The sequence below is a fragment of the Lipomyces oligophaga genome, assembly GCF_038497815.1.
Source record: "Lipomyces oligophaga strain CBS 7107 unplaced genomic scaffold V1516scaffold_3, whole genome shotgun sequence".
Lineage (NCBI taxonomy): Eukaryota > Fungi > Ascomycota > Lipomycetes > Lipomycetales > Lipomycetaceae > Lipomyces > [Lipomyces] oligophaga.
In genome coordinates, this window is record NW_027117787.1 from 1,540,587 (window position 1) to 1,559,938 (window position 19,352).

The 19,352-nt window shown below is 36.1% G+C and overlaps 4 protein-coding genes across 4 annotated transcripts; 3 read left to right on the forward strand and 1 right to left on the reverse strand.

Moving 5' to 3' along the window:
- Positions 1-638: 638 nt before the first annotated feature.
- V1516DRAFT_695538 (uncharacterized protein) lies at positions 639-1,806 on the reverse strand (the record flags this gene model as incomplete). Its single annotated transcript, XM_066923997.1, has 2 exons — positions 639-1,691; positions 1,765-1,806. The coding sequence occupies 2 exons, from the start codon at positions 1,804-1,806 to the stop codon at positions 639-641; spliced, it is 1,095 nt and encodes a 364-aa protein (XP_066778390.1).
- A 1,570-nt stretch (positions 1,807-3,376) lies between these two features.
- On the forward strand, positions 3,377-6,217 carry V1516DRAFT_673912 (uncharacterized protein). Its single transcript, XM_066921990.1, has 2 exons — positions 3,377-3,648; positions 3,712-6,217. Exons 1-2 carry the CDS (start codon positions 3,482-3,484, stop codon positions 5,828-5,830), a joined length of 2,286 nt encoding a protein of 761 aa, XP_066778391.1. The 5' UTR covers positions 3,377-3,481; the 3' UTR covers positions 5,831-6,217.
- Positions 6,218-16,110: 9,893 nt separating this feature from the next.
- Positions 16,111-17,676, forward strand: V1516DRAFT_673917 (uncharacterized protein). Its single transcript, XM_066921991.1, has 2 exons — positions 16,111-16,593; positions 16,647-17,676. The coding sequence occupies exons 1-2, from the start codon at positions 16,347-16,349 to the stop codon at positions 17,570-17,572; spliced, it is 1,173 nt and encodes a 390-aa protein (XP_066778392.1). The 5' UTR covers positions 16,111-16,346; the 3' UTR covers positions 17,573-17,676.
- A 238-nt stretch (positions 17,677-17,914) lies between these two features.
- V1516DRAFT_621788 (Gtr1/RagA G protein conserved region-domain-containing protein) lies at positions 17,915-19,049 on the forward strand (the record flags this gene model as incomplete). Its single annotated transcript, XM_066919545.1, has 4 exons — positions 17,915-17,982; positions 18,039-18,140; positions 18,191-18,302; positions 18,354-19,049. 4 exons carry the CDS (start codon positions 17,915-17,917, stop codon positions 19,047-19,049), a joined length of 978 nt encoding a protein of 325 aa, XP_066778393.1.
- Positions 19,050-19,352: the final 303 nt, after the last annotated feature.

The following is a 19,352-nucleotide window of genomic DNA, read 5'->3' on the forward strand; positions in this document are numbered from 1 at the left end:
AGAATCAGCCTGAGAAGTTATTGGCTTGGATTTGCTATTTTAGTTTGTTTGCAAAAAGACAAAATATTTTTTTTGTAGATTACACCAGTTGAAAATTGACTGGTAGATTGTTGTTTGGTATAATCAGCTTGCTGACTTCTGAAGGACTGCGTGAGATGCACTGTAATTCAATATCAACTGGTATCGAAGTGTATCTAAAATATTGAGACTGGAGCTTTGACCATCTTTTGACTATCTATGATGTATACAAAATTTGGTCCATTTAAATAAACTCTACTTTTTATACGATAGAAATTTATCTATTGCATTCATACTAACAACATAGATAATTTATGTTGCTTAACACAGTAATTCTAATCGTCAGAATCATTTTACTCTTGTCATGTAATATGCCAGCCTGTCGAAATCATTTTTCACTGATTAGTCATAATTTCTCAAAAACTCTTGGAATTCAATCATTCGAACCAATTCACATTTAACTCAATAATTCAAACAGAACAAAACATCTCAGAAATAATAGATTCAAACGAAGCAGAATATAGAAGTCAAACTACCTCAACTCGTCAACTACGACAAAGGAACAAGACTACTAAAATGCGTCATTTGTATCTCAAAAAGCGCAAAACCTTTCCAAAAGTTTAATAATCCTCCACAACCTCAATTTCAGAGGGAAATTTGAGATCATTCTGAGCTCTGACTTCATCCATGAGTTCCATTGCAAAAACAGACTCTTCCAATGGATAATTTTCATCGAACTTTTTGCCATCTCTGATATCGCGAGCTACCGCATCAGCCTCATAAAATAAACCTTGACCAGGGATGGGAAATGGATATACACGTTCACCCATACCACCAGCTTTCAACCTAACAATGATCTTTTCAGGACGAGAACCATGAATTGGCAAGATAACCTCACCCTTAGACCCTTGCACTCTGATAACACAGTCCGCAGGTGAATCGGTCATCATAGAGACGGTTCCAACGCACATAATCTTAGGTTTCTTCCACACAGTTATAACCGACGTAGACTCGTCAATGTCAGGGGAAATAGGAGACTTGAACATAACAGCCTTTATAATATCAGGAGGAGCACGATTGTTATCAGGATGACGATAACAAGTCAATAAAGTCCAGACGTTCATATATACTCCTAAATCAAGCAAAGCTCCACCAGCCGTAGCCGCAGAATACATACGAACATCCTTAACAGGATCAAAAAAAACAGAGAAGTCTGAATAAATACGATGAATATCACCAATAATCTTTTCCTCATGAATCAAATGAGTAAATTCCTTCGAAAGAGGAAAAAAACGAGTCCACACAGCTTCCATGAGAAAAACATTATGTTTCTCAGCTTCAAACTTGAGATGTTTAGCTTGAGCTGCGTTAACAGTAAAAGGCTTCTCGCACAGCACATTTTTTCCAGCTCGAATAGCCTCTAAAGCATTCTCATAATGGGAAGAGGCAGGAGTAGCAATATATACACAATCAACATCAGGATTGGCATATAAATCCGCATAAGTTCCGTACGGCTTTACATTCGCAGCAATAGGTTCAGGAATGAAAGACTTGATGAACGCCGTGGCCTTCTCGACAGACCGAGAAGCGACTGCAACAGGAAGATGAGCAACATCTGAAACGCCACGAAGAGCGGGATCATAAAGAAGATCCTTGACAAAAAGCTCGGCAATCTAAAACTTCAGGAAAACGTCGTTAGCTGAAGTACACGATAACTAACAGTTAAAACACAGCTTAAATACGTACCCCTCCTGTAGCCACTATGCCCCATCGAAGTGTGAAGACCATTTTTAAAAGATTACTAAAGATTTCTGAGATCTCTGAGCCAAAAGCAAAATGACTATTTGACAAGTCTAATGCACCAGGTCACTATTAATACTAAAGTGAGTGCGCAATAAGTATAGTGAAACAAAATCCAAGGAGGGCTGTTCGTCTTATGTATGTAGTCGCTTGTTGAATAGCCGACGGCGTGTGCTTGTCCACCTGATCCGGAAATGCAAGCAGAGAACGTAGCAAGTGAGTGTGGAGAGCGTGTGGGGGCCCAGCAGAGCTGCGGAAATGAGAGTCAGCAGCCTAAAATCAGGCTTTTGTTCGAGTTAAGTGTGGGGTCTACGGGAGCTAGTGACTGGATTCAGTAGTGGAGAGCGGGCAAGTATAAGAAGAGAAACACCTAAGGTTACGGATAGCTTTCCCCGCATCCGAAGACTTGACAAATTTGTCAATCAATATTCAAGAAGCCCGTAGGCGAATCGATCAGATGAAGAATCATGTTATGACAAACAGCCGGTCTTTGACACACTTCTAATCTCTCCTAAGTGGAGCAAAGTTACGCGAAGTTCAAAGACCTGTTTTTCAGAAGATTTTTTCTTGACAATAAATTGGCTAAATTTTATTCATTTTCCTTGCAGAAGCAAAGCTCATCCAAAGGCTTCCAGATGCATGTCCATTTTTGATTTACACAAAAATCTACTAAAGCATCTTTAGTATTAAACCAGCTAAAATTGAGTGTGAAAGAGAAATGCTTTCTCTATTTATTACCAAGCATATCCACATTTGATACAGTATCCATTATACAACTCTTTATTTTTTTTACATTTGAGTTACGTAATCAACGCTCTCAGACTTCTGATATATAAAATTGAGTTTTCCACAATCTATGAATTTTGTTTTATAAAGAAGCCAGGTCAAATACTGTCGTCGGAATTTGAACTAAAGAGAATTTTCAAAATTATTTCATCTTGTCAGTCTACGAATATGCTATGTGGCCGAATTAGCGGAAATCAAATACTATTCATGACACAGAAGTCAAATAGCAAAGCCGATTGACCTCGGTCGCATGATTTCCGTCTTCTGCGTAGATCGTGCAAGAAGTCAGCAAGGAAGCGCTAGTAAATTTCTCAAAATATCATAGTATAAGAGGGACATACTTCAATTTCGGACGAGTTCTTCAATCAAAATTCTGACGGAAGCCGCTACTTATGACACTGATCCAATGCCTTTACTAGTCAATTTTCCAGTTAAGTTGCAAGTCTCGAATTTCTAATGCAGTCTTGGTAGCTGCTAAGGAATCATTATTTTAAAAACTTCATCTTAGTTGCATAACTACTAATCAGTTTGTCCATAAATTATTTTGCAAATATATATTGCAAATTTGATCTTACTAAATAAATTGCTTCGTGCATCGAAGACACCTTTTGCAGCGGAGAAATAACTGATCTCTCTTGGGTTTGATGAACAACCTACTGCTATCCCAAAACATTCGCTGTAGAACCAACGCCTTGTTGATTGTAAATATTCCAAATGCAGAACATGGCCCATCCATCCGAGATAGAGTATCGGACCTTATTACAAATATTATCATGAAAGTCAGGTTCTAGTTAATGACTAGAATTCGAGTCGAAGTAATTTATATTTTGAATTCTTGTTACCTAAGCATAAATTGCTATTGCGTGTTTTCATCGCAATGCCAATGAAGCAGGCCTTGACGGACGCGTCGGCACGGCCTCGCTTTGCTTGTCGACACTGCTCGTCGACTTTCAAACGCAAGGAGCATATGACTAGGCATGAACGGTCACACACAGCGGAAAGACCTTTTGAATGTTCTTTTTGCGAAACAGCTTTCACTCGCAAGTATGCTGTTTTCTATGGTGTGTTTTGGTATTTATAACTGACCCTGTCTTGTATCTTTTGCAGAGACCTTTTAGTTCGTCACAAGCGAACATGCGTCGTTGCCAACGCTGCAGCAGCAGCAGCTGCTACTGCTAATAGCAATGTGGTTAACAGCATTGCCGATACAGGAACAAAATTGGATTCACACAATGTAACTAACATCAAAGCTGAAAACTCGATTCCGTTACCCTCCAATGTCACTGGTAAACAACACAGATCAAATCACCGTCGTCGACGTCGTTCTAATCATCACGATTTTGATAGCGACCTTGAAAACAATAGCGATGATTTGAATGACGATGCTCTGCATTTAGCAGATGAATATGATATTACTCACCTAAGTCAATACGACCATCTTATCGGCAATACGGACAGAGATTCAATTAACTATGACTCTATTTCTGAAGAGTGTACTGAGTCTTCTAACAGTCTAGATTGGGACTCTGGCTTAGATGAATCTTCGCAGAATTCAGATCCTACTGGCTCCCCAGTGACTTCATGGTTTGACTCGCTTATGGCTTCTAGCGCAGTTTTCTCCGACACCACTCTCCGTGATTTAATCTGGACTCTCTCATTTGTCTGTGGAGGCCAAAACTTATCACTAAGCTCTTTATCTACAGACACTATGAACTTATTTCTCTCTGCCTATCGTAAACATTCTTCTGCTACATTTCCAATTTTACATTCGTCTATTTATACCTTAGACTATCTTCCATCTGCCGGATTTGCACCCGTCGATCTTCAGATTGCGCTTCCTGCTGCAACTAATGGTATTGTACTACTATTTGCTGCTTCACTCGGTGCTTTATTTTGTTCCAAGTTAGAATTTTCGCGTGAGCTGCGTGATGCTGGTGAGACGTGTCTCCAGCTTATTAATACGCATCAAACAGAACTTCAACGGTCTGAAGAAGCTTTACTAGGAGTAATGCAGGCTAGACTTCTGTGTGGTGTATTTGATGCTTGGAGCGGTGATCGATGCTTAGTTGAGAGAGCATTAGATGAGCAAGCTGCTCTGGTTCGTGCATGTGTCAATGGAATTTCCCGACATTCTTTGCGCCTCACGAGTTCTTTTAAGGAGTGGACGCTTCGTGAAAGCTTTCATCGTCTTTACTGGGGATATTATACTTTTATGTCAAATCTTTATTTATCATTTGGGGACATCTCACCATTACCTCGAATTGGAACGGAGAAGCTCCCTCTGCCCGAGGCAGATATTCTATGGGAAGAAGTTGATGAAAAGTCTTGGAGTGAACTTATCGTTCTATCTGAACCTCCCGCAACTTCCGATGTTACCCTTGCTCGAATACTAGCATTTAATGAAGTTGGGGGAATTATTCCGATTGGTGGAAGCAAGAGGTCAAATGATCCATCTTATTCAACGTTTGCTACATGCGTTATTTTAAGAATTCTGCTCCATCACTTATCCAGTACGAACCAGGTTCTGAAGTTTGGCGGTTTGCATAGTATCCCTGCTACTATTGAGCTTGACTATCTACGAAAACTTTCCTTTGAGCAAGTGGATAGAATTGTTTCACATCTCTCTTCTCAGTCATTGCGTCAAAATTTAGGTGAACGAACCACAGGCAGCTATTATCAGCCTCGACATTCCCAAGTCGAAATATTAATTCAAATGATCAAACTGCGGAGGCTAAATTTACCAGCTACCAGGCGTCTGGGAGTCTTAAGTCGTTTGGTATTGGATGAGGATTTAGAATTGGATTTACGTGAAACCTTAGAGAACAGGTGCAAACGTTCGACGAACGTAACAAAGACCTTATCTGGCTGTCTACATTATATCCAGCCTTATTTGTTCAAGCCACTGCATATTGATAGTATTGAAGAACTTCTATGTTCCTGGGAATCGCTCCTCTGTCTAATAATGTGGATTCGAACAATCGAAATCAATTATTCTTCAGGGATTTCTGTCCAGCCTGAGGAGGCCGCAATGATAGATGATATAACGAGAATCATAACCAGTCGCAAGAATACCTATGTGAAAGATATTACCCCTTCTGGTCAAGAAAAAATGTATCTTACGACCCAACTTGCTTATACTTGGTGTGGAGTATTGCGTAATCAGGATATGATGATGTGTACGGAGCAAGTTCGATCTTTTCTAGAGAATTTGATCAAGAAGCTGTAATGAATTTGTGCTTGATATTAATTGTGTATTCTTTTGCTGGCGCTGTTGGGATATTTTACTTTTATTTTATGTAACAAAATTGTTTCCAAGGACTTCGAAATGACCAAGCCATGTTGATGGCTTCTGAAGTAAGGAACTATCATCTCTTTTAAATACCATATACTTTTTTAGGTCCACCAAGTTCTCTTAAGGCTGTAATTAATCGATAGCCTCTCAATCCATCGTTACCTCGTTTCATGACCGTTAGGATCATATGTATTAGTACAGTTTCTTTAGTATTAATTTAGATGGCCGAACACAAGTCCAAGAACGTAAAGGGTTCAATAAAATATTTAGGCATGCCTTGATTTGAAGCTTTAGGCAAGTACAATAAATACAGTTCGCAACATAAATCGATTTATTTTCAGTAATGTTATTCGAGTAAACTTGTCCCTTCTAGTAGGTTTATTCATTTTTGGATGCGCTTCATTAGAATTAGATCTGAACAATGGTGTTATTCAAGCTAATTTCAGATAGCCTCCTCGACTTGCAAAATATTCCAGCTCCATTTTTTAATCAATAATTATCCAGTTATTATTTATTTATGGATTCAATTTTATACTGATGAATTTAAATTTTCATACATCAAATCATTATCTACACACTGTGAGAATAGTTATTTAATCTTGTTAACTGACTCTCTGCGGCCAAATTTGTTTAAATCATGTTATGAATATATAATTTTTAGTATTTGACAAACGATTATACATATATATATATATATGAGGTTAAAATGATATGTTACGAAAAATTCAACAGAATAAGTCTATACGAAGCATCTCTTCCTGTCGAGCAAAGTCATTGCAGTGTCCGATTAGTATGCAGCTATTTAAGAGAAAAAACTCAAGGAGCGCACTAATATTAACTAATCAATAAAATAATAATCTAGCACTACGAACTTGTAACAAGAAGATTTATAAAATGTACCTATCATTTGCAAAGGTCTCGAACAGAATCAAGCTGGAGCATGCCAAACATGTCCACACTGAATCTTATCTCAAATATTAAATGTCTATTATGATATGCACGCACTCCGTATAGTCTCAAATGAGCAATAATGAGGTATAAAGGCATCATTAGTAAGTGCAAAGAAACCTTACAGCAATTTACCGATGAAAATTTCCAATATTGGTTTGTCAAAATGGGAAAAAAGGAGTAAGTGATAATGCAAATCGGCTCAAGCAGTTAATTGGGCAATACGACGTGAAAATCTCTCGAATACTTCTTCAATCACTATTCAACGCATATATTGGCTTTCTCGGATAGTACGATTCATGTGGGAAGCTACGCAGACTTCATGAATTGTTTAAACTCAACTGCTGTTTAGATTTTTCTTAAGTTCAGAAAATAAATTAAGTCACCAGATTATTCAACAGACTTAATTTGGAAGGGATGATGTTTTCCTGCCATAGTGAACGTAGACAGTGTATGCCTCATGTAAATCGACTTTGTTTCTTTGACTGCAAAGCCAATACAATCGGCCGTCAACTCTCGAGGTTGTGCTAATTTCTGGAGTGCAAAAAGTGACGATTGTGTTTAAATCTTCATTATTCTTTAGGTTTACTCATGCATCAAAACGGCTTATCAGATCTTGAGCTTAAAATTGCAGCATGTAGATTCAAACCACATACAAAAGAAAACAAACCACTCACGAAAGTAAGCCAGATGAGTGCTTGATTGCAATATTACTGAAAGGGTTGTTGAGCAATACGAAAAAAACGTGATAAAATGGGAAGCACGAGGTTTATTGAATGAATGTCTCTAAGATTTCACGACTGCAACAAAGGTGCTCTAGCTAGTAGCACCTATTATGAACTATATCAATGTCAGAAGTGCCCTAATTTCACTCATCAATTAGATAGGTTTTGGAGAAAGAACAAATGTCATTTGACAGATCATGCAAAAACTTCTGTTACGGATCCGGTACTGAACATTATTGATAAAGTAGTGTTTTTAAAAGAAAAAATTGAATGCATTTCACTTTTCAATAAATTCTATGATACGAAAAATCGATCCATCAGTGGTATAACAAAGTAAGCTAATTTAAGTATGCAAATTTAGATAGATGGTCGATCGTGCCTGTGCATATATTTGAAAATGTGAACATAAATCAAATCTATCATGAGGTCTTGAATATCGGGAGAATGCAACCTTCCAAACAATATTATCTCATCCACACATTTTCTATTTGCCTGAGTTTCTTAAGACAGTTCAATCCTACTTATCGCCAATAAGCAGTAGAGTATTTTGCGGTGAAACTAAAGAGAGAAGCAGCGCAACAGATTTTGTTTCCGCTAGGTGATCTGCTCAAATCTATTACTATCATTTGAATAGGTACAGCTGAAATAGTAGAGATATCATTAAGCGGAGGTAAGTCCAAAATTTAAGCAAATTTGCTTAATTATGATATGGGATGACTATTAGCAAATATCAATGAAATAGATCTGGCATCGCCAAAAATCAGAGCGAAACTAAAGCCAAGAAGACGGGAAGTTGATTTGTTTTCATATACTGATCTGAGTCAAACTTAAAGTTCAAGGATCTTTAGACTTCTGCTACAGAAGCGAAATCCATTTACCTGTTATTGTTACTTGGACTCCTGTTATTGTAAGACGAGCTTACTCTTGTCTGCCTGCCTGCCAAATACTTACTTTCGAAGGGAAGCATTGACTGGAAATTATTACTCCGTTTAAATGGGAACTTTTAATTTTAATCTTGGATTAAACCGTATCTTGTATTTCTCAGTCTATGACTTGATGATAAAACTCTATTTCTTCTATAAAAGATGTCGGCCTTTTTCAGAAACTTCTGGGAAACTTGTCTGCTTTTGATATTTATAAGACATAAAGCCAAAGTAACTTTTTGGATATCTTTTTCTACAGCATATTTGTTGTCTGCTTTTAATTCAGGCAAAACCTGCGATTGAAGTCTAAAATCTCTAGAATACGGTAACGTGTGATAGACTAGTTTAAATGTTATGTGCTATAGTAATTTCTTAAAGCGCGAATCCATGGCTTGATTTGAACGCGTTTTTATTGTTTTCGCCAAAAATAGAAGCATATCATTAATTGGTCACAATGGAAATGATCTTATAGCCTGAAGGAAAAATTATTGGACATACCCTATTGAGAGCGCTCATGTCTAACTGCAAACCAAACTGTCCAAAAAATAAGATTACAAGGATTGGTCAAATGAGCGACATTTTTGATTTTACCTGCCATTTCATTTTGGTAGACCTAGCAGAGATAGTCGAAACAAACTAAGCTTTATACCATATACTAATTAAGCATCGAAATCGCTTATTATCTAGTCGAAAATGAGTTACATATTATATAATTATTAGTATATAACAATTTTGATAGTTCTCAAATTCCCCATTGGCTTATTTTCTGTTAAAGCAAAGATATGATCGTAAGATATTACTTCAGACTACGCATAAGGTTACTAAGTTTTAGAATTCTCATTTTCAGATCGCAGGTGGACAATCAGTTTCTTCCTAATTCGTTATTCAAAATACAGCGCTGCCAAATAAATCAAAGCTTACTTGCTTGTATATTCACTTCTAAATCTGAATCAAGCATTTAAATTTCGGCTGTTCTAAGCAAGTAAAAGATTCGTCAAAATTATCATGTTGTGAGCCACGAGATTGAAATGGTATTTAAGCAAATATTAATTTAGTTTAGTAAATTCACTTTAATTATTTTAGCTATTTGGGGACAGCCAAGACGTTTAAGTTTAAGAGATTATTCAGAATATTTTATATTTGAGTACAATCTCAGCTCTGTTTCATTCAATGATTTCATTTTTTGAGCTATTCAACGAACACTGCATATTTAGAAGAGTACTTGGAATCCTAAATTGTTAATTGAAATATGTTAACAAATTCTCCATTGTTAGTAATACAAGCATGGCTGAGTCTTTCGAGATTTGCAGAGATATATAAATTTATATTTGTAACAATTATTATTTTATGTAACCGGGCTAGCAAGTAATTGGAAAATGTGCTACGTAGATCTTTAATCAGAAGAATTTGAAAAGTCAAGCTAAAACAAGTTAGATTCAGAGGAAGTTGAGCTGCCACTCGTTAATTAAGAATTCATGACAAAACCGGTTCGAAGGTAAAAAAGTAATTGCATAAATTTTGTTCAGCTCATTTGAGCAGACAATCTTACACTATCAGTTTAATACTTAAATCGTCTGATTCCAGCTTATTTGCTCAGATAACAGACAATTAAAATCACAAACTTTAACTTGCAAACTGAATCAATTCTATTTGAATAAAGTTTATCATTATGCTGAAAGAATACAGTCAAACTTTAAAGTGACTTGCAACCTGATACCTTTCCTAATCAAAAAAGAAGATAAAGTATTTTGATAGTCATATAACAAACATATCTGGGTCAGAAAGTGCCTATTAATTCAGTCGTACGTATAAGCAGGATCACTTACGGGGGACTGACTGCTCTAAGGATATTAAAAGTATTATCACTGAATTTCAATTAAGCTAGCATAATTCGCCCGGACGATAAATATCCAAAAACTGACTGAGTGAGATTAACAAGAAGCAATTTGAATTTTAAGGTCAGATTGCTGTAAAATCTGCAAATATGACCAGTGGGAAATAATTCCTCAGAAATCTTACATAATCAATTGATTTTTAATTTATGATCGAAAAAAAAAATTTAATACTGTTTCATAATGAAGTCTTTATCCAGATTGACAACTAATCTGGAACTGCGCTGGACAAAGTTCACCTTTGAGTTCAGACAACAAATTTGAAAACATATCTTGCGCGCCCACGCTTATGGAAATATGAATTAAGATATATAAGAACTATCTATTAAAAACTTTACACAAGTGGAGGGTTTTGATATTTACTCTTAGTTTAAAGTTACAACTTCTGGCAATATTGCTGAGTTCATCTATTTCTGAAGATTGTTTACGCCTGCTAGAATAAAATAACATTCTTGACAAGTAAGTCATTTAAATGTCTATTTCTTTGCCGAACTAGGAAGTCTATTTTGGAAAAAACTTCACAAGAGCTACAAAATTCAAATTCATAAACTTCATGATTTGGATTACTAAGTAAGAATTTAAATCATACAGTATCTACATCAAAATTTTGAATATAAAAGATGATTGCGATACGTCCATTTTCATTTATTTTTAATCTATTTTGTGAATTAACAGTCTTGTTCGAATCTGTTCTTCCCTTCTAAATACTCCATTTAACCTTTATTATTGCATGCTTGAGGTCTACAAAAATATTTGAATAAATCTAATACTGTATATATACTAAGAAAGTTCGCTTAGCAAAGCTCCTTTGAAATAACGAAAAGAATAAAATAAAGTACAAACTTTAATGTTCTCCTCTCTTGATTTACTCGAATTGCATCTGTTATTTATGAGCAGCCAATGCTTCAAAGAAGTAAATTGAAATGGAAAGTTGACTTGATATTTTAGACAACTACTTTCGCATTTTTTATCAATTCACTTGTCTGTCTTATCATCCACATGACGAAACATGGCTCTGGGATTATGCTTGGTAAAAATATTTTCATTTTCCAGCTTGCGTATCACTAATAGCCTCAGTCTCTAATTTTAAACCCGTAAGTTTTTAGAGGCAATCATATTTCAAATAGGCAAAAAGTTTACTCGAAGTGCAAATGGATACATACAATCAAGTTATTCAAGATATTAGACTTATAAAGCAAACTAAAATAAGAGCAAATTTTAATACAAATTTAAGCTTCTTTCAGAAAGGCAAATCAGTTATACTTGACATGAGAAATAGTCAGGAGTAAATAAACATACAAAAATTGTGAATGGAGAGCTAACTTTAAAAAATTGCAGCAAACAGAATTTTTCGGCCTCTAGGAATCATGCAAACTTTCAGTTAACTAGTAGACAAAACAAGATCTCCCATAAGAGTTTGAATAGGATAACAACTAATGCTGGCTGTGGATGCGTAATTTACTGTAATTTTTTAGTTTTGGATATATTGCTTTCCAACTAAGAAGGTGTCTGCAGCCTTACAATGCTCTCAAATCTATTAACATGCAATAACAATTAACTCTACGTAATAACGTTGATTTAGTCTTTGTTGGATTGACATGCTTCATTTGCATCTTCTAAATGAATTTGGTTTCTATTTGATCTGAAACTCTATAAATGTCGGACAGATTCTGCTCATACCTCTGATCAAATAATTCCATGACCTGTGTTTATTTATGGTCCTGGACTCGATCTACTATCGCTAACGAATCTTCCAATTTTACTATCATGGCATCTTTGAAACAGCTTTTTATTTAATTTTATAAGAATGAATATTAATTCATGATTTGGATGATTAAGTCTTGCTCGCGGATAAAATTTCAAAATAACGATTTCTGATGTTGTGGACAAAAAGCCATCGTTAGTCTATACTCTGTTTGGACTTTTACTTTTTTCCACTGTCATTTTTCGTAGTACAATTTAATTTTTTGTCTATCAATCGAATTATAAATTGTGCTATATTATAGAGGAATATTTAATTTTTTTCGGATCATCCTCGCTCTATTGTGTTCGACTCGAAAGTTTCACAATTGAAGAGCAGATTGATAGATATTTAACCAATCTGCTTATACCAGTGCACAAATCGCTGCAGGTCTCAACTCAACCAACCAGTCGAGCGAAAAATCATCTCCAATCCATTTTAATACTTTCCTGAGCACTGCTATAGAGAAGTTATTGCCTAATGCAAATTTACAGGGAAGGCTAAGAGTGTCTACAAAAAGCTACAGTAGTATGCATTTGCGAGTAGATGTCTCAAACAGTCCTAAATTTTATGTTCTAAATATATCAATGAATTGGTTGGTCTATTTATCCTAAACTAATTTGAAACTTGCTGAAATCATACATGATAATTTATTTAATGATGATCATCAATCCGCTCCAAGCAAATGTTCCCGGAACATTATTATTTGGTCATTTATATAACAGCATTTAGATGTGTACTGTGATATATGAGTAACAAGTTCGGTATCTCGAGAGTTAATTGTGAATTGTACTTGTTATTAAGATTCATAGCTGCGCTTCTGCTGCATATTTTTCACGAACAATGGAGTTATCCGTTCTCGCTTAATTTGTATTTGTCATGGATGATTGATAGACACTATTTTTCTTACTAGTTGAATTATTTATTATAGCTTCGAGTCCCTCGCATTAAAGTTGTGTTGTCGATAGCTAATTGTATAATTCTACTTTTGCTATTCCATGAATTTAGTTGGTGCCATGAAATCAGTTGTTTAAGGGCCTGTTTGCAGGCCAATATAACCAATCGCACTGAAAAGATTTCTTGTCACCAGTGTAGCCTCAAATCAGATATTATAGGTAATTTAATCCGAAGTAATAAATATTTCTCTGAAAATATTCTTTAAAACCAACCTGTTCATTTGATCTATATTTGATTATATTGGGGATGGGAATCTTGTCAAAGATGAATTCATAAATTTCCGTTACTCTTGGACAGAATTAAATTTTTATGTATGTGGAGACCATTGCTATTTCACTTAATCTCTCTAATAAAATCATGTCGACGGCATACAACTAGATTTTTCAAAATTGATTGGCTGGCTTTGAGACAATATGAATTTAGCTAAATAAAAGCTGGAGGCAGATCCTTTATACGCGCCATTGATTTTTTTCCCAAGTCCGGAACAAATAAGATTCCCTATGTGCAGACGATGGGAAGTTTCAATGAATTGACCAGCAAGTAGCCCTGAAATGTTAATGAACCTAAATGCAGTAAAAAAACAACTGACCGGTTCCAATTTGTTAATAGTTATTGAAAATATCCTTGGCTTGTAGAGCAGGCAGCTATCCATATGCACTATTTTCAAACTAGAAACCACGATACTGTTGATTAAGCCTTATCATAGAGTAGCCAACCAACAAACTGATAAAATTGGTCAAACCTGAAATATAGTTTTTTAAATTCACTTGAAATTTGTCTAGCATATGGAAAGCCAAGTGTAGAATCCAGTATTGGAAAAGATAAAATTTCATGTTAAAATAATGTCAGACGTGAAAAATTACCTCGAAGAGAAACTAGTAGACATTTAATTATGACCTAATACTGCTGAATATGACAAAAATTATCACTTGTTTATTTGGATGATTAATTTCTTTGTTTAGATCGTAGAGCAGTGGAAAATAGTAAATCTCATCTGTGCGATACATACTTAAAATTATAGTTTATTTGCTAGTGAAGTTAGTTAGTAATCTCAAGCCAAAATTTATAATTACTTATTTATTATGTACTCAGATATTAGCACAGTGAATTCTAAGTCATTTAAATTTTGATAAATATAATAGGTAATTACTATCAAATTTTTAAAAAGAAGTTTTGCAATATAGCTGTATCTTCTCAAGAGAGAAGTAGTTTTACAATTTTCAGCAAACTCTTGTATTAGTATTGTGCATCATTTTATACTCTGACCGGGCAGTTCTCGATTTTAGCAACTTCAGTTAGAGGTATAAAATGTAGTAAATAATTTCAATTGGGGCCAGTTCACAATGAGCATATATTCTACAAACCATCTCTGAAGCTGCTAGTTATGATAAAATAGATTTCTTGAAGTGCTATCACTCCGGACAGAAGATTAACTGATAACATAACAGAGTCCCGAAAGCACAAGAGGACTTTGACTGTTTACTAAAATATGAGTTATTTTATCTTTAGTAATCGATAATTAATTCAAGCGTTCATGCATACAAACTGTTTAATGGGCTGACGCTATAGGAAACGAAATTTCTTTCATTTCTTAGTTAAGGCTCAAAGTTCTCATGACAATATACTACCATTTCTTAGTCAGGCTGAATTCCTGACGCCAGCTCAATCTTAGATCGATGGGATATATACTATATTAAAAAAGAAGCCTTGATATCAGCTAGTAGGATATTTAAAAAATGCATGCTCATGAGAAAATTGTTTTAACAAAAGAGTTTTTTTCCAGATCCAGTCTACTGTACTTACTTCCTGTTAAGCTTTTTCCCCGGAGATTTCATAATTCAGCTATCTAAATATGCGTTCATTAGTTTTCGCCTCATTAAGAATACTTATTGCTTAAATTTTTTATGTAGTCTTAGACGTCAATCAGGACTGAAAGAAAAAATTTCTTGATATATGATGCGGATATTAAACCAAAGTGATCTTCCAGATCTTCCGCAAGACCGTAGTAAATCGTTTCAACCACTGCTTAGCCAATTCATTTAAAATCCACGGGTTAGGGCGCTCTGCAATTTATTGATCATCCAATATAATGAATGCTGTGCTAACTAGTTTACGAAGACGCTACTGCAGCTGCATTTAAGAATTGTGGCGTATCGATAACTACTTCAGAGTAGTAAGCACACTTTGGGTAAGGTCGTGTTCAAAAGTAGTCTCATAAATTAAGAGCAGGAATGGCAAACGATCCTGTTGAAAGGTAAACTTAGAATCTAAATCATAGCTGAAACGTAATTAATTGAACTGGTTCATTGACCTGCAATTTTAACCAGAAGCAAAGAGATTAGCTCCTGAGAGCTTGGCTAGTTAACAAAATAAAGGTTGTAAATTTAACCTATGGCTTAGATCAAGTTCATACAGAGAAGCAAAATCCTCCAGAAATAACGCTTGATAATTAGTTTGCATTATTCAATGATCAGTTTGAAGATGAGCATGTAGTCTGGTCGTCAATATTAATTTGCTCGAACGCGAGAATCCGTGTCATGTTCAGAATGATTTCGCAAATGATCTAATCAGATATCATGCTCACAGATTGATATCACGTGGCAGACGCTTGCTCTTGCGGTCGCATTCATATTTTCAAAATTTTGGACCTTTCTTCGATCTAGAAATCCAAATACGACGCCGCGCTCCCCTATAATATCAGCCTGTAAAAGTTACCTATAATGACCTAATCGTCCACCGAAGTGCTCTTATTCAAAGCCAATTGAAGACAGAGTCCAATTCAAACTACGTCAACTCCCTGAAACGCGTCTTTTTTAGATTTGCAGATATCTGATGACAGGGCAACAAATTTTGGCTTCGCGGTAAAAATAATATTTCAGTTCGTCTCGCCTTCAAGTGAGCTGGATCTAAGGAGCGCGAACAGACGCGTAATACGCGTAGTGCGGCTCAAGGAAGCCCATCTACCCCTTTCAACGTACATTCCGATTGTCAATGCTGAAGCGAATTTCGTCTCATCTCCAAGCCTTGAAAATAAGGGATTTCACTCAGTGACCCCTTTGAAGAGATCCTTTTAACCTGCAGATCCGCTGATCAAGATGAATACTTTCTCAATGATCTACAATCGTCAGTCTGTCGTCAAGATTCGGCATCGGTTTGTTGAGTTTAGTTACTAATTCCCTTCGTTAATTTCTCAATTCTTCGTGATTTGTATTTGGCTTTCACATCAGTCACTCATAATTGTATTACGACTTGCCTCTGGAAAAAATGACAAAGACCTTGTCTATCCTGCTTCTTCAGCTTTTTCTCATAGTATTGAGCTCTGCTCATCCGTTTAGCTCATGGCTCACAGGACAGTCGGATGTTAAGTCGGCGCAGCTTTATCGCCGTTCATTGGCGAATGACACCATTATCAATGGAACTTCTGCATATAATAGTTACAATGATACTGTGACTGCAAATTCTTCTTTGCTTACTACGCAATCTTATTACACTTCTGCAATTGCTGTTCAAGGTAATTTTTGGGATTTTTTTGGATTATTATTAGATTCAATTACTGATTATTAGATGTAACAACGACTCTTTCGGAATTGATCACTCTTTATGTTACGAGAACCGTCACCTCGTCGGACGACTCATACGTTCAAGTATCACCAAAAGTGCTTGAAGCGGTTAATACTGCAACCTATGAGCAGACTGTAGGCAAATATTTAGCAACTGTGAAACCTACTTCGACCGTAACAATTACTATTACAGAACCATTCACTGTTATGATGGCTTCACCTACTGCTTCTTCCACAGCAGCGTTGTCTACTTCATTTTCGGAAGGATCTTATTTAGCTGAGTCAAATATCATCAGGACAGTTGTGCAGACAGTTACTAGGACACTGACTTACACGGCTACGGTGACTGAGTCTGATTTCACAAAGTATCCTAATCTCGTTCATGCTATCACAAATGTAGAGACTGAGTATGTTGTGGAGCCTACTTCAACTATGATCAGTGTTAGTCCGACAGTATATGATACGACTATCACGACATCTACTGTTTTCGCGGGTGCTAGTACATCTGGATTAGATGAAAGTGCAACTTTGATAACTGAAATGATAACTATTACATCTGAAGTCACATCTCTAGTCACGCTCTATCAGACTATCACTCAAACTCAGGTAGCATCTGCTACTGCAGTTGGTTCAGCTGACAATAGTTCGGCAACAGATAGCGCAGTTAAGGTCATTGTTGATGATGGACTGACGACATATTATACTCAGTATTCTACTCTCTATTCTACCTTCAGAACTCCGATTCAGTCGGAATATTATGAAGAAACAACTACGATCATTGAGTATGTTACAGTTGACAGTACTGATGTTTATTCTTCGCCAATTATTACTGCTACTGCAACCTCCAAGAATTCTACGGCAGAAAATATTGCACATTATCGACTGCATCGCCTTCGACAGCGTTCCCATGGCAAGCGATTGAGAGAATAACTTTGCTAGATTATTTTTTGACGTATTAGATTATTATATTAGCGGGAGTTAAATTTGGGTTCGATTCATCTTAGTAGTAAATATATTAAAAATTGGCAATTGTAGTAATGTAGGTGCTTGTGATGCGTAGTAATTGCCGCATGGTTCGTTACTGCTGGGACCAAGGGAAATAATAATGGTTTGATGCAATTAGTCCATTACTCTTATTAGATCAACTGCAAAAGCTGATCAACTTAGCACTGTCTCTACAAGAGCACTTTATGAACGGTCTCAGAAATTACTGTCAATTTTATTTAATTTTGACGAATTTGATAATTAGAAAAATTCAGCAGTAATTTCAAGATGTCGGGGAATCTGGTTTCACAGGCCCAGCACCCAAGTTCAAAGATTCTAATGATGGGATTGCGAAGGTATATCCACTGCAAATTAACAGAAATTTAAGAACTTTGAATTGCTAATAATTGAGATGTGGTAAATCGTCGATTATCCAGACTATGTTTCATGGTATGCAGCCTCTTGATACTTTGTATCTTGAGAGTACTACCGAAATAACAACTACGATATTTAAGTATGTTTCCTCGCTTCACTGTCCAATAAGATAGCATTAATCATTTATAGTGCATTTATTGATTTTTCTTTGATCGAAGTTCCAGGACAAGTCTCTTCAGATGGGCAACTGCATGAGTTGTTTTCTCAGTGCGGATCGTTGATCTACGTAATAGATAGCCAGGTGAATGTGTTTTTGCGAGCATTTGGGGAGCGATACTGATTTATCATGCAGGACGACTATTTCAATTCTTTGTCGAATTTACATTCTCTTATTCTAGAAGCTGTCAATGCAAATCCTATAATTAATGTAGAGGTTTTCATCCATAAAGACGACGGTCTTAGTGAAGATTTCCGGTTGGATGCTCAGAGAGAAATAACTCAACGAGTTGCTGATGATCTTCTAGATGATGGTCTTTTAAATGTTTCGCTTTCATTCCATCTATCTTCAATATTCGATCATTCTATATACGAGGCATTCTCAAGAGTTGTTCAGAAGCTTATCCCGCAGCTGCCGACAATGGAAAATCTTCTCAATATGCTTTGTCACCATTCTGGGATTGAAAAGGCATTTTTATTTGACATTCAATCAAAAATATTTGTTGCTACAGATTCGAGTCCTATAGATATTCCTACATATGAGATATGCACTGATTTTATTGACGTAACAGTAGCTATGAACTATCTTTATACAATTGATCGAAGAGACACTCCGGCCAATAGCAGCAACATTATAGACACAACCAGGACGAAATCAATGGGATCCACAGTCCGACTAAGTAATAGTCTCATACTTTATTTGCAACAGATGGTTAAAGGTCTTGCTCTTGTCTGTCTAATGCGTAAAGAAAGTATGCCTAAATTTGCATTGGTCGAGTATAATATTGAGTTTTTTCGAGATGCGTTGGAACAGTTATGGAATGTTGGATGAATATGAAGATACAGTGAAAAGCTCTCTTATTTCACTTTACAAATAAAATGAACTCTCAAGCTCATGCATGCATGCACTCACTAAAAAATGATGAAACGCTAGATGGATAAATCACAGTAGTCCTCGAGAAACCCTTTACTCAGGGAACAAATACCTTGATTTTGTGGCAAGCATTGTTTTGTTCGGGTGACGCTGGCCTAATTACAGAGGGAGTACTCGCCACCCACCCGCCTTTCTTGGGCCACACAGCTTTTTGCATGGTCCGGTCGCGATCGTCATTTTGTTGAAAGCTCACTCCTGCCT

What these genes read in the sequence shown, in the direction of transcription:
- V1516DRAFT_673912 (XM_066921990.1), top strand. Translation starts at nt 3,482, where the DNA reads ATGCCAATGAAGCAGGCCTTGACGGACGCGTCGGCACGGCCTCGCTTT. An exon ending in GAAACAGCTTTCACTCGCAA is followed by an intron (nt 3,649 to 3,711) that starts GTATGCTGTTTT and finishes TATCTTTTGCAG; the next exon opens with AGACCTTTTAGTTCGTCACA.
- V1516DRAFT_673917 (XM_066921991.1), top strand. Translation starts at nt 16,347, where the DNA reads ATGACAAAGACCTTGTCTATCCTGCTTCTTCAGCTTTTTCTCATAGTA. An exon ending in TTCTGCAATTGCTGTTCAAG is followed by an intron (nt 16,594 to 16,646) that starts GTAATTTTTGGG and finishes ACTGATTATTAG; the next exon opens with ATGTAACAACGACTCTTTCG.